Source organism: Actinia tenebrosa, unplaced genomic scaffold, assembly GCF_029948245.1.
Source record: "Actinia tenebrosa isolate PJP-AT-01 unplaced genomic scaffold, QUT_ActTen_1.0 PGA_scaffold7__59_contigs__length_16204524, whole genome shotgun sequence".
NCBI lineage: Eukaryota > Metazoa > Cnidaria > Anthozoa > Actiniaria > Actiniidae > Actinia > Actinia tenebrosa.
Window position 1 is genome coordinate 3,352,999 of NW_028292584.1, and position 12,373 is coordinate 3,365,371.

A 12,373-nucleotide genomic window follows, 5' to 3' on the forward strand; every position below is an offset into this window, starting at 1 on the left:
CGGCTTATTGTCGGAAATATTTCGGCGCCAAAATTTTGTGCAAGCTCAGAGGAGACAGAAGATCAACTCTTTGTTTTCACCTAAGATTTTTTAAAATTTCCTTGGTTTTGAAAGTCTTTTTTAAAAGGAAGGACTTTGTTTGTTGTCACAGCTCTTGTAAACGTGCTGTAAAGTCTGTTTCGTGTTTGAAATAATACTCGTTTTCAGAAATGTCGGACACATGGTCTGACATTCAAGAACACAAGAGAAGACAGGAGAGTCTCCGAGAAAGACTACAGAAAAGGAGAAGAGAACGTCAGGGCATCAATGCTGGGGAAGGAGATGGTGAGTCCTACCCTTTGCAAGAAGCTTTTTTAAATGTATTTTTAGTTTGATCTACTAAGCCTGACAGTCGTGCCACCATTGCAGTTTATCGATGACTTTTGATATAAACTTTCTCTCTTGTCATAACTTTGTTTTCATATTTTTCTTTTCATATTAAGCTTCGCTGGATTTAAGATAAAAAGCAAAAAGATCTTATCTTTCATTTTGTTTCTTGATATGTTTATGTTGAATGGGTGAGCTTTGGGATTCCTGTGTTATTGTGCACCACAGGAACCCCAACATTGGGAATATTTTTCCTAAAGTCCACATTGACACAACAAAATATGCGATAAGGTGTGTTTTGACAACACTGACAACACAGACCTTTTGTAAGATGGTTTTATTAGAGACTGTTCACTACCCAAGAATAATGCTGCACCAACTATATCTATACTGGGTGCTGTCAAACTATGCTGTAGTTGACAGTAATTGGCCTTCACTGTTGCGGTTTCCCTGCCTCAGAATAATATTTATACTCATATTTTGAACTTGATGCAAAGGTACATAAATAAATGGAAACTGCCAGATATGAAAAACTGCTCTAACATATATCTGTCAATGAGCTGTCAGAAATTACGTCTTCCATGACAAAATTTATTTTTGTTATAGGAACAGCAACTCCGCCCCCTTCATCACCTCAGCCTGCAGAAGAAGTTACCAGTACGACCAAGACAGAGGTTGTCAAGGTGGATCCCATGCTAGAAAACCACCTTATTGAATGCCTGTGGGCCTCCACTTTCATCTTACCAGTAGACTCCTTGCACATTTTGAACCACTTGTTAACCAAGGTAAACAAAGACTCGTAAGGAGCTAAGGAGCTTAAGTCAGGGAATAATAATTGTGTGTAGATGTTATATAGCACTTTGTTTTTAGAGATTGAATCGAATTTAGGGAATCTATAGTTAAATATGATTTATGGCAAAGGTAAAGAAAGACTTGTATTCCTGACTTTAGCTCAAGACAGGGGGGGGGGGGGGCGAAACAAAATAAAGATGAATGGAAATATAGAGAGTTCCATGTGTTTGTTGTTCTTTTATTGAAATAGGTGATCGATGTGCTGTCTCAATCGATTTTTGTCAGTTGTATTCTCTTGTTTGTTATATCGTAGCAAAGCTTAATTTGCCCACTGGATGCCGCATAATGCCTTAAGATCCAAGATGGCCACCTTATCATTGAAGTAGTCCATTGACAAATCCAGTATTTCTTCAACTTTGTGTACTAATAAAATAGTATTAACTGTGAAAGTTGTAATTATTATTAATTAATCTTTTCGACATTTCAATCCATTGCAGATCAAAACAGACATTCCTGCAACTAGAGAATCTGTTGAAAACCTTCTACAAAAGTTTGCCATTCAAGACTTTATTAGGTGCAGTTTTTGATAGTTCAAATGTTATGTTATTGTACAAAGTTTATGGAGAAGCTAGAGATACATGTTCTGTATTTCTGAAATGATCGAGAATAGACCTATTTAGCTTGGGCATAATATTGTTTTTTTCAGACCCAGGGTGGGGATTACTCTTGCTTGTTTAGGGTAGGGATGTGCTGCTGAGCCCTCTGAACCCTGACCCTGTTCGAGGGTAAAATCACGGAAATTTGTCATATACAAGTATAGTGAATATAAGGGAGTACCACCCCCCCCCAGGATTTCAGATCAGGTGTCATTCTCTTGAGAATAAGATTCTTTGTTTCGTTGGTATCCATATTCATGTGTCATCTTATGCACAACTGTTAAGCAAAGAAATTATACTCAAGGGAATGACACATGGTCTGAAATGGGAAAACATTATGCCCAATCTAAAGAGGCCTATTTACAAAAGACTAATTTCATATACATAGCTTAAAAAATAACCTAAATAGCCTAAATAATTTGTCCATCCATCTATCCACCCCAGGGGTCCTACAGGTATATATAGAAGAGCAGGAATGCTCGTTGTTGTACCTTTTAGGATTCCAGATGCAATTTGGAACCTCACCTCTAGGGTGTCACAAATCTAAAAGGACTACCAGAGAGTAAGCCAGTACCTCTAAGGGTGATTTTAAGGCAATCTGGACAGGATTCATTTACCCTTTACCTCTTACCTCGTACTTCTTTTCTAATATAATTTCTTTGGTCTTAATAGCATAAAGAAAGGTACTGCTAAAGATGGGAACCCTTGTGTCATCGTAACAGACAAAGACCATTCAAAGGTACAGTATGACAATCAAGACTGTATCACAGCAACAACCAGAAGGCACTTAGAACCTGAATAAGTTATCTGCCAGATAAGCAATATCCAGCAGATAATAAGGCCATCCAGTAATTAGTTATGCATTGGATAAAATCACATTAGATATTTCCTATTTGAGCTTCATGTAACTGAAGCACATGATCTGGATAACTTTTATCTGCTGGATAAGGATTTATTCAGTGAATAGACCGACCCCTTGCAGCTCCTTGAAATGCAGCTCAATTTGGACATTGTTTGACATAACAATAGGTTTTTGATTCTCAGGAGGTGGAATTTTTGTGTTTTGTCCTCCAAATTGAGCTGCTTTGACATCACATGCAAGGTGTCTATAGTGCTTTTTCTAGCTTATTTAGGCTTCATACAACCAGCTCTAGATGCATCTTTTACTAGTGAATAGTAAATCTTAGATCTCCAAAGCAAGTTTAATTTGACAGACCATAAGATGCATCTACTGTTCATTGACATTGATCATCTTCAAACTGAGCATTCATTGTGTTATTTTCTATCAATATTCAGCTTGATGCAGTAGCACAGGAGCTTAACAATGATACAGGTAGAATATGTTTTGTTATGCATCCATAGAACAGATCTAGCACATGATGGCACTGTCTTTGTACGAAATTGAAGACATCATTTGATTTGTGCATATTGTAGTATGCAAGATGGTAATACTACACCGAAGAAAATGCAAAGAAAAGAAGAAAAAAACATCACAGAAATATTCTATGGTTTTTTCACCGTCATACAAAATTCATTCCCTTACATAATTATAAATATGTGAATTCATTTGTTATATGATGTGTTTAAGCATGATCAATAAACACACAAAACAATGATTAAGGATGTTTATTGATTGCTCTGACAGCTTTCCTTTTTTTGCCTATAAGCTTCCTTAATACAAACCATTTCTAAAACATCAAGTTTAAATACCTGTAAATACTTTGCTCTAATTTCATTTATGATTCTTAGATGAGAAATCATCGTCCAGGAAAAGGAAAAGAGAAAGGTACTAATTTAGCTTGGGCTTAAGCTTTTCCCATTCCAAATCATTTGACATTGCCTTGAGAATTTTACCATTTCATACTTTACAAAAAGTATGAATGTGTCAGTGATTACAATGAGTCTTTCTCAAAGGGATGATACATGGATTGCTCTCTAGTTTACCCTGCAAGCAGAGATCGTTTTCCTTCCTCTACATAGGGCTGAGCAGAAAGTAATGGAGAGCAGAAAAAGAGCTCTGGAAACGGGGTTTCTGAATTGGGGGGAAACGTAGATTTTAAAGCTAAAAAAATATGGAATATCTTAAATAAGAATAGTCTGCCATATCTGAAGTTGGCTGGGTTGCAGAAATATGAAGTGTTTGACCAAACCATCTATTTTATTATGATACCATATTTACCTGTTAAGCGCCATGGCACTTATTTAATTTTTTTGGGTTTTATTTGCACCGTTGATTTGGGGGCGACACTTATTTGAGAGCCTTATATCTCATGGATTTCCTTTCTTTCTGCAGTGAATCATCTGATACCTCAGCAAAAGGAGCAATATCCAGTAAATCACTCAAGACTGATTCTGATGATGAGTTACAGGTCTGTATTTCAATTTGTCCTTTTTACAGAGACCGTAATAAAGATGAATTTGAGAGTATCCTGAAGGGCAACTAAGATTTTCTTATGAAAACTAAAATTGGGAGTAGCATTAGGAAGCATGAGTGGCGTAGCAGTGAGAGTGATCGCCTCTCACCAATGCGACTCGGGTTCAGGTCCATACGAGCTCGGTGTTGTATGTGAGTTGAGTTGTTTGTTGGTTCTCTCCTGTGCTTCGAGGGTTTTCCGGGTTGTCCGGTTTTCCTCCCTCTGCAAAAACCAACTTCTAAATTCCAATTCGATCTTGGGCTTTCACCTAGCATGGATCTGAGGGTTCCGTTCATGATTGTCCCACTCTGTGATTACAGAGACAAACTGATAGATTTTTTTATTATTCTTTCATGTGTAAATATTTTAACATGTTCGTCATAAAAGAACAATTCTCAAGGGATTGTCATGTGATCTGAAATGCGCAATTTGCTCATGAAGCTAAAGAGGTTAAAGGACCCTGACTAATTTTCTTTTGCTTGACTTTCTGTGGTAACTAGTGTTGATTGGGTTGATAATTTGATCAAAATTATTAATTATTTAGTTATTAGAATACTCTATTTTCGAATTTTCTGTTGTCTAGAGTTAACCTCTATTTTTTTGCATAGTAGAAGTAAAGGTTCCTAAAATTTCAAAGTGTTTGTATTAATGAAAGTTGTGCATTATTTACTTTATTGGTAAAGTAAAGAATGAAAACTCAAATAAAGCTAACATTGAGGAAATGGGTGTGTAAATAAGTAAGAAAGCAGTATTTGACTTATATTTGAAAATGTTCCATTTAAAGTTTCATTACATGCAACTGACTTCCCTTGTCTGTTCAATAGGCTCTTCTTTCAATGCCAACCATGAAAGAACAAGAGGTAAGCAAAATAAGATTCAAAATGGGGCTCAAAAAAATATTTTGTTTTACTATAAAAACATTATAAAATTAACTATAAGTTACTCTGATTGTTTTTTATCTTGGTCAGTCATACCCTCGTTTATAAGATAAAGACATTACTGTCAGGGTGGAAAACAATAATATTATTTTAAGAATAGATGACCAACTCTTTGTGGCATAGGAGACCAAGGGGACCCCAGATCAATTCACAGACTTGGCAGCCTGCGTTAGTAGAGTTGCTTGTTAGTTCTCCCCAGTTTCCTTCCTCCACAAATTAAAATCAACTTCTAAATTCCAAGTGGAAGAAAAGTCACTCTGTGGAACCACTTGATCCCCATTATTTATTATCATTTGTATTATGTTTTAAATTTATTTAGCATTTTATTTATTTTGTACTCACTAATTAGACAAAAAAGGTTGGAACAGATATCCTGGATCTTTTGAACGTCCCATCCCACCAGGTAAGATATAGAGAAACTGAATAATAGAGCAGCAGATATCAGAGTTATACTCTCTTGCCTTCAAACAATATTGTTTCAAGTGAAGGCGTTTGGGTCAATACATTGAATTTATAAAAACTGACCCAATATGCAAAAATTGTTAGGAGTTAATAAAAAACCATATATTTTATGACCACCACTCCCCATATGGGGCTCTTCCGTGAGGTTCCCTCCAAATGCACTACCACTTACATTCTATATTTACAACATACAACACTCAACTGACATGTTGATTTTTACTGAGAAAGAAAACCACAGAACCCAGAGAAAGGCCTTGGGGCAAGGGATCGGAGAAAACAACACAACAAACAAACTCAACTTACAAATGATCCAGCCTGAGCCAGGGCTTAATCTTGGACCACAGCGCCACCCATGCCACCCAATAGAGTGTATCTCTAATATCTGCTATTCAGAGTGGTGAAAATGGACCTGAATTTGGTCTGAATCTTTGAATCTAAAATAGGCACATATAACTACCAAAGCAAGAGGGTTTATTAACATTACAGCTCGACACCCTGAGCATTTCTAACAACCGTTTTATATTTATGGTTCTTCTTCAGCAACAATCAACTTTAGAGAAGTTCAAGTCTCAAGGTGGTGCTTTTGTGCATGAGTTCTGTGAGAGTGGAACCCGTGCAGATTGTCAAAAAAATAAACCTGGACAGATTTGCAAAAAAGTAAGAAAATCTTGGGAAGAAATCTTTTGTCTAGTTACTTACAGTTTTAGTAACCATCCATCCATCCATCCATCCATCCATCCACCCACCCACCCACCCATCCATCCATCCATCCATCCATCCATCTATCCATCCATCTATCCATCCATCCATACCTCCATCCATCCATACCTCCATCCATCCATCCATCCATCTGCCCATCTATCTATCTATTTATCCATCCCTCAATCCATTAACCCTTTCTTCTTTCCATCCATTTCTGCATACATCTTCTCTCCATCTGGTCAAGTGGTCAAGTGATAATCCTTTCCTTCCATTCATTCATTCATCCACCCATGGATTTTTGCCTTACTAACTATTAATAATTAATCATTATAGGTTCACTTTAGAAAAATCCTACAGAAACACACCGATGGTAAGACATTCCTGATTCCCATCCAAAGCTGCTTATTGCAAAACTCAAAACATCCTTTGATCTCACCATTAGATCATATATTTTTTGTTTTAATAAGTACAGTTTCCTACCATCATTGATTGTGTTTTTTGTTTGTTTTTCTCTGTAGAATCTCTTGGCGATTGTTCTTTCTTGAACACCTGTTTCCACATGGATACATGCAAGGTAGCTATCACAACAGTCACAATTTTTTTCTCTTCAGCTATTGTCATTGCCCACCAAGCGACTATGTGGGGCTTTCAGAATGTAGATGGAGTAGATGGTCATACGTCTGAAGCAGTTTAGCTGATACTCTTATTGATACTCTTTTATAGGAAAGATTATATGTAGATAAGAAGATCCTAAACTTTTTTTACCCTCACATAGTAATAATAAGGATGATTAGATTTTCCTGTAGCAAAGTCTGTGCTAATGACAAGTGCCTATGTCGTACTTTGTTTGATAATGTTACTCTTATTTCTTCCAGTATGTGCATTATGAAGTTGATTACAATGACATGGAAATGAAGAAAAAGGAAGAAATGGAAAAGGAAAAGAATAAAGTGGAGGTAATAACGGTGACTTTTTTCCAAAAAGCAAGCATAAATGTAAGGGATGGACCATTAGATAATTGAGGGATGGGAGTGGGCTTGCAGACTGAAATTTATGTTCATGTTATTGTACACATTTTTTGTGTGTTTGCTTAATATTTCTTTTCTGAAAAGGAGCGGCTACACAATATTTTTTCGTAGGTGAAGTGCTTGCTCAATATTTGGGGAAGGGGAGGGGGGATTTACTCAACATCCCATCAATAAATTACATAATGGTCCAACTCTAAGTTTAAAGTTTTTATTGCATGGATATTTTATTTATTTGTTGCATTTTTCTTCTTACTTTGTCAACATAGACAACAAGGACATCCAAGAAAGAGCAAAACAAGATTATTTTATATCCACCACAGGTAAACCAAATTTATTTTAAAGAATAGCCAGTATACATGATGGTGTCATATTACTAATACTACCAGAATGCTTTAGTAATTTTCTTTCTTATTCAAATTTTTATTCCCTTGTGAAAATACTAAATACAGTTTTTTGGTTTGTGAATAAAAAAGACTTTTAGATTGCAATTTGAGTCCAGTGGAAGAAGAAGCACTCTGTAAAACCACTGTTAAATATTATCCTAATTTCATCATCATTATTTGTTAAAATGGATAGTTCAGGTTGTTACTGGTTTATACATTGTTGGTTTCATTGACTAACATTATTTTCTGTTGTCCTATGCAGTATATACAGTGTGATGTTAGGACACTAGATACATCAATACTTGGCAAGTTTTCAGTCATCATGGCTGACCCACCATGGGATATACACATGGAGGTAACTGTCAACAAATTGATTGGTAGCAAGCATTTGTAAGAGAGTCAAAAGTCAAAAGCATGGCGGCTATCTTGGCGCAGTACAGAAATCTTTTGTGACGTAGCACTAACATGGTCACAATGACGTTGATGTTTCAATCCTTGCATAGAAATGAAAACAGCGGCCAAAGTTTCACCTAATGTCGAAGTTGAAATATTTTGATGTCCTAATGATGTTTTTGTTTGAAGCTTCCATATGGTACCATGGCAGATGATGAGATGCGGCAGTTGAATATCCCTGCACTACAGGATAATGGTTATATCTTCCTTTGGGTGACTGGCAGGTAAGCTAATATGAACCTTTATATAGGCAGGGGGAAGAAGAAAGGAGAAGAACCAAGCTATACAATGAAGGAATAAAGGGGAGAGGAAATATGGAGATTAGATGGATGTAGGAATGGATGTAGAAATGGAAGGGAGAAAGGAAAGGCGGATGAATGAACTTAAACTATAAGGGGGTTAATCTGGGTAAATGGTGGGATAAATGGATGAATGGATAGAGGGAAGGAGGTAAGGAAATGGTAGATGGATGGGCGAGACGATAGAAAAAAGAAAGGATGGATGGTGAAAGGATGGACGGTGAAAGGATGGATGGTGAAAGGATGGATGGTGAAAGGGTGGATGGTGAAAGGGTGGATGATGAAAGGGTGGATGGTGAATTCATGGTATGAATTATCTCACAAACGCATTGTGGATTGTTTCTAAAGGGCCATGGAACTTGGAAGGGAATGCTTGGAGTTATGGGGGTGAGTACCATACTGTTTTCTTGTCTATTTAAATTATCTTGGAATAAGTGTGTTTAACAGTCGTTGTTCTTCAGGTACGAGAGGTGTGATGAGCTCATTTGGGTCAAAACAAACCAGCTGCAGAGACTCATTAGGACAGGAAGAACAGGGCACTGGCTGAACCATGGGAAAGAACACTGTCTGGTAGGGAGATATCACTTACGTTTAGTTCATGGAACTACTGTTTCATCCTTATAGAACTCTTTACCTTAGGCATGATGGTTTTCTATTTCAGACCATGTGTCATTCCCTCTGTTCCCTAGAGTATCAGGTTCTTTATTTATCCGTTGCGCATGAGAAGACACTTGAATACGAATACAACTCAAACAAAGAATCTTATAGTCAAGGGAATGACACGTGTTCTGAAATGGGAAAACATTAAGCCCAAGGTAAAGAGGTCGATCTGAAAAATACGAGACGTCTTTCTTTGTATTACCATGGTTTTTCTTGGAACTGTACCAAACCAAATATTTCGTATCAATGTATTTTCTATTTGACAACTTTTGATTGTTTTTGAAGGTTGGGGTGAAGGGTGATGTTTCTGGGTTCAACAGAGGAATGGATTGCGATGTACTTGTGGCTGAGGTAATAGGCTTTGAATTTTACTCTTGCTCAACCGATATGCAGCACAGGTATTTTATTAGCTTGACTTGTGATTTTCAAATGGATTGTCCTCCTAACCAAGTCAATACTTCGCCAAAATACGTGTGCAGGAAGTGCGAAATTTTTGTTTTTAGCACGAGGCTGCACAGATACTTTACCATCATTTCCTTATCTCAGGTGCGCGAGACAAGTCACAAGCCAGATGAAATATATGGTTTGATCGAGAGGCTGGCACCAGGAACAAGGAAGCTTGGTAAGTTTGGAAGGTTGAACGAGAACGCACGCAATAGAGTTTGCTGTATGCAAAAAAATAAATAATGCGCACACATTGCAAATATATCAAGGCAAAAAATGTCCGGTAAATTTTGTATTCATGCCTTGTAATCTATCATGCAATACTGCTTTCATCACTTTCTACCAATGTAACTCACGACCATTTCCTTTCCCAGTTCTAACTTAGCTTTATCTTTTTTACAGAAATTTTTGGTAGACAACATAACATCCAGCCGAACTGGTAAGCAAAAGAAATAGTCCAAATGTTGTTTTGTTTGTTTGCGCGCTTCGCGTTTTTTTCTTTTGGTTCGTTGATTCATCTGTTTTGTGTATTTATATTTTTTTCTTTGCTTACCTTTCTATTCATTCGTTCGTTCGTTTGTTTGTTGTTGTTTTTATTTATATGTTTGTGTATGTGTGTGTGTTTGTTTTTTCTGTCTCTTTGATAGAAGATCTTATCAAGCATATTCAGTGGTGTCGTCATAAACATTGTCTCCATTAAACTCCTAATATCGTAAATTCTCTATGGCGATTGCTCAGAAAACGAATCTGCTTTACTCTTTCATTGTTCGTTTGTTATTTCTTGATTTAGTCCTTGTGTTCATTCGTTCGTTCGCTCAGTTCGTTCGTTTAGAGTGAAGTTATTAAACCCTTGAACTAGATATTAGACAAACACACTTTAGTAGACCTTAATTCCATCGCAGTGTCTAAATGCCCGGCAGCCGGTCGCGGTCTAAAATTGACTAAATGCCCGGCAGTCCAAACTTTCACCAAAAAAAAAAACAAAAACAGAACTGGCTACAGCTAATGGAATCAAACTAGTCTAACTTTATAATGGTATATTAAGCGCTTCCTGTAGTCTGGACTGATTCGAAAAAAGATTGTCTGTATTCGCTCGGCATAGAATACGGAGCACTTGGTTCATGTCACTTAGAATATTTTCACCAACACTGCCGGTCGCAATTTTCGCCAAAAATACGATAAATTACCTACGTTAATAAAGCCAAACTAGTCTAGATTTATCGAGGAATATTAAGCGCTTCTTGCACTCTACACTGCTTCTTATTCATCGTATTCATGTCCATCTTCTTTCCTCAGGATCACCCTTGGTAACCAGTTAGATGGAGTACATCTTTTAGAACCTGACGTCGTTGCTCGATTTAAGAAGAGATATCCTGATGGCAACCCGTTGTCGACCAAGCCTAAACCAAGTTGATACCCTGAGATTTCATCTCCTTTTAGAAAATCCTTTTCCACTAAGTTTACAACAAGAGGAACGACAACCCGTTCTTGTCCAAGCCTAAACCAAGTCAATACCCTGAGATTTTTATTTTCTTTTAAACTACCCTTTTCTTCTAAACTTACAGCTAAAGATGCCTGGTGCAAATTACAAAAATGCGGCGGTACGAAGCGGTACAGCACTTACACGGTACGATATGCCGCAACATTAAATTGGCTTTCCATTTTCTTGCAGTAGTTTATCCAATCACAACGCGTAGTTACGGTTACAAAGCGACGACAAAATTTGTCGGATCGTTTCCCACTGATACCCCTCTATCTCATAACAAAGCAAAGTTTAGGTAGGGCTTTATGCCTAATAAAGACGTGCTGTCATTATAACTAAGATCTCGGTTCGAGCGTGATTTAAATCCTTACGCACATTCATGCGCACCCGGGTGTTTCCTTCTAACAAAGTTGGAGCAAAGTAATAGAGACGAACTAAGGGATACAAAGAACATTCGAGTTTTATTTTTGGTATTTTAGTCATGAACTATGATAAGATTATGTATAAATTTTTCGCATTACAGGGGCGTAGCCTGAATTTTCCTAAAGGGAAGGCCCAAATTTCATTTAAAAAACTGTCATTTTGCTTGAGTTACCAAACGCCAAACAAATAAAAAAAACATTAAAAAGCCGACATTAATTTTTACGTTATATTTTTACAAATTCTAAAAAGTTGCCATTTTGTTGCTATTTTGTTGTTTGAGGGAGGGGGGGTGGGGGTGGGTGGCCCCCTTGGTCACTCTCCTGCATACGCTCCTGCATTAACTGTGCAGTAATTTATCAATAAAATATGTATATAACTATGTATCCAGCTTCTTTTTGGTCTCTGTAACTGTTGAATTTTTAACGTACTTTATTTGAGATTTTTGATTTTTGGACCATCTCCCTCTACTAACTATGCAAAAACCCGTAACATCCCAATGCCCATCGCACAATTTACCCATTTAGAAATTGTTAGGTTAGTAAGATCCAGACACTGAGCTCAAGGATGGTCACTGCCAGGGTTTCTCTACGTCCTCAGTGGTTCTTTTACGTTCCTCCGGCAGGGTGGGGGTATATAGGACCCAGAAACTCATTACGGTTTAGAAACATATAAGTTTCTGGGTACCGTTATTTTACGTGGTCATCCAAACCACTTACCGAGTCATTTACATAATGCTAATCAAAAGTTACGGGTTACGCCAACCGGGAAAGTTTTCATTTGATATCGCTTATCAGTAGAAAATGCAAAAAGAAGGTATTTTGATCTCGAAAAATTCGCAGGTGAATGCAAACACATTTCGGCATCACGTGA

The 12,373-nt window shown here is 37.1% G+C and overlaps 1 protein-coding gene across 1 annotated transcript; it reads left to right on the forward strand.

Annotated features, from left to right (window-relative positions):
- Positions 1-9: 9 nt before the first annotated feature.
- Positions 10-11,419, forward strand: LOC116297498 (N(6)-adenosine-methyltransferase catalytic subunit METTL3). Its single transcript, XM_031705736.2, has 22 exons — positions 10-324; positions 973-1,151; positions 1,656-1,732; positions 2,487-2,553; positions 3,111-3,147; positions 3,564-3,600; positions 4,108-4,183; positions 5,053-5,088; positions 5,516-5,569; positions 6,169-6,285; positions 6,664-6,700; positions 6,849-6,904; positions 7,206-7,286; positions 7,625-7,678; positions 8,004-8,096; positions 8,324-8,418; positions 8,842-8,880; positions 8,955-9,063; positions 9,439-9,504; positions 9,700-9,775; positions 10,000-10,036; positions 10,894-11,419. The coding sequence occupies exons 1-22, from the start codon at positions 210-212 to the stop codon at positions 11,009-11,011; spliced, it is 1,656 nt and encodes a 551-aa protein (XP_031561596.2). The 5' UTR covers positions 10-209; the 3' UTR covers positions 11,012-11,419.
- The last annotated feature ends 954 nt before the right edge of the window (positions 11,420-12,373 follow it).

What these genes read in the sequence shown, in the direction of transcription:
- LOC116297498 (XM_031705736.2), top strand. Translation starts at nt 210, where the DNA reads ATGTCGGACACATGGTCTGACATTCAAGAACACAAGAGAAGACAGGAG. An exon ending in TGAACCACTTGTTAACCAAG is followed by an intron (nt 1,152 to 1,655) that starts GTAAACAAAGAC and finishes AATCCATTGCAG; the next exon opens with ATCAAAACAGACATTCCTGC. An exon ending in CCTACAGAAACACACCGATG is followed by an intron (nt 6,701 to 6,848) that starts GTAAGACATTCC and finishes TTTTCTCTGTAG; the next exon opens with AATCTCTTGGCGATTGTTCT.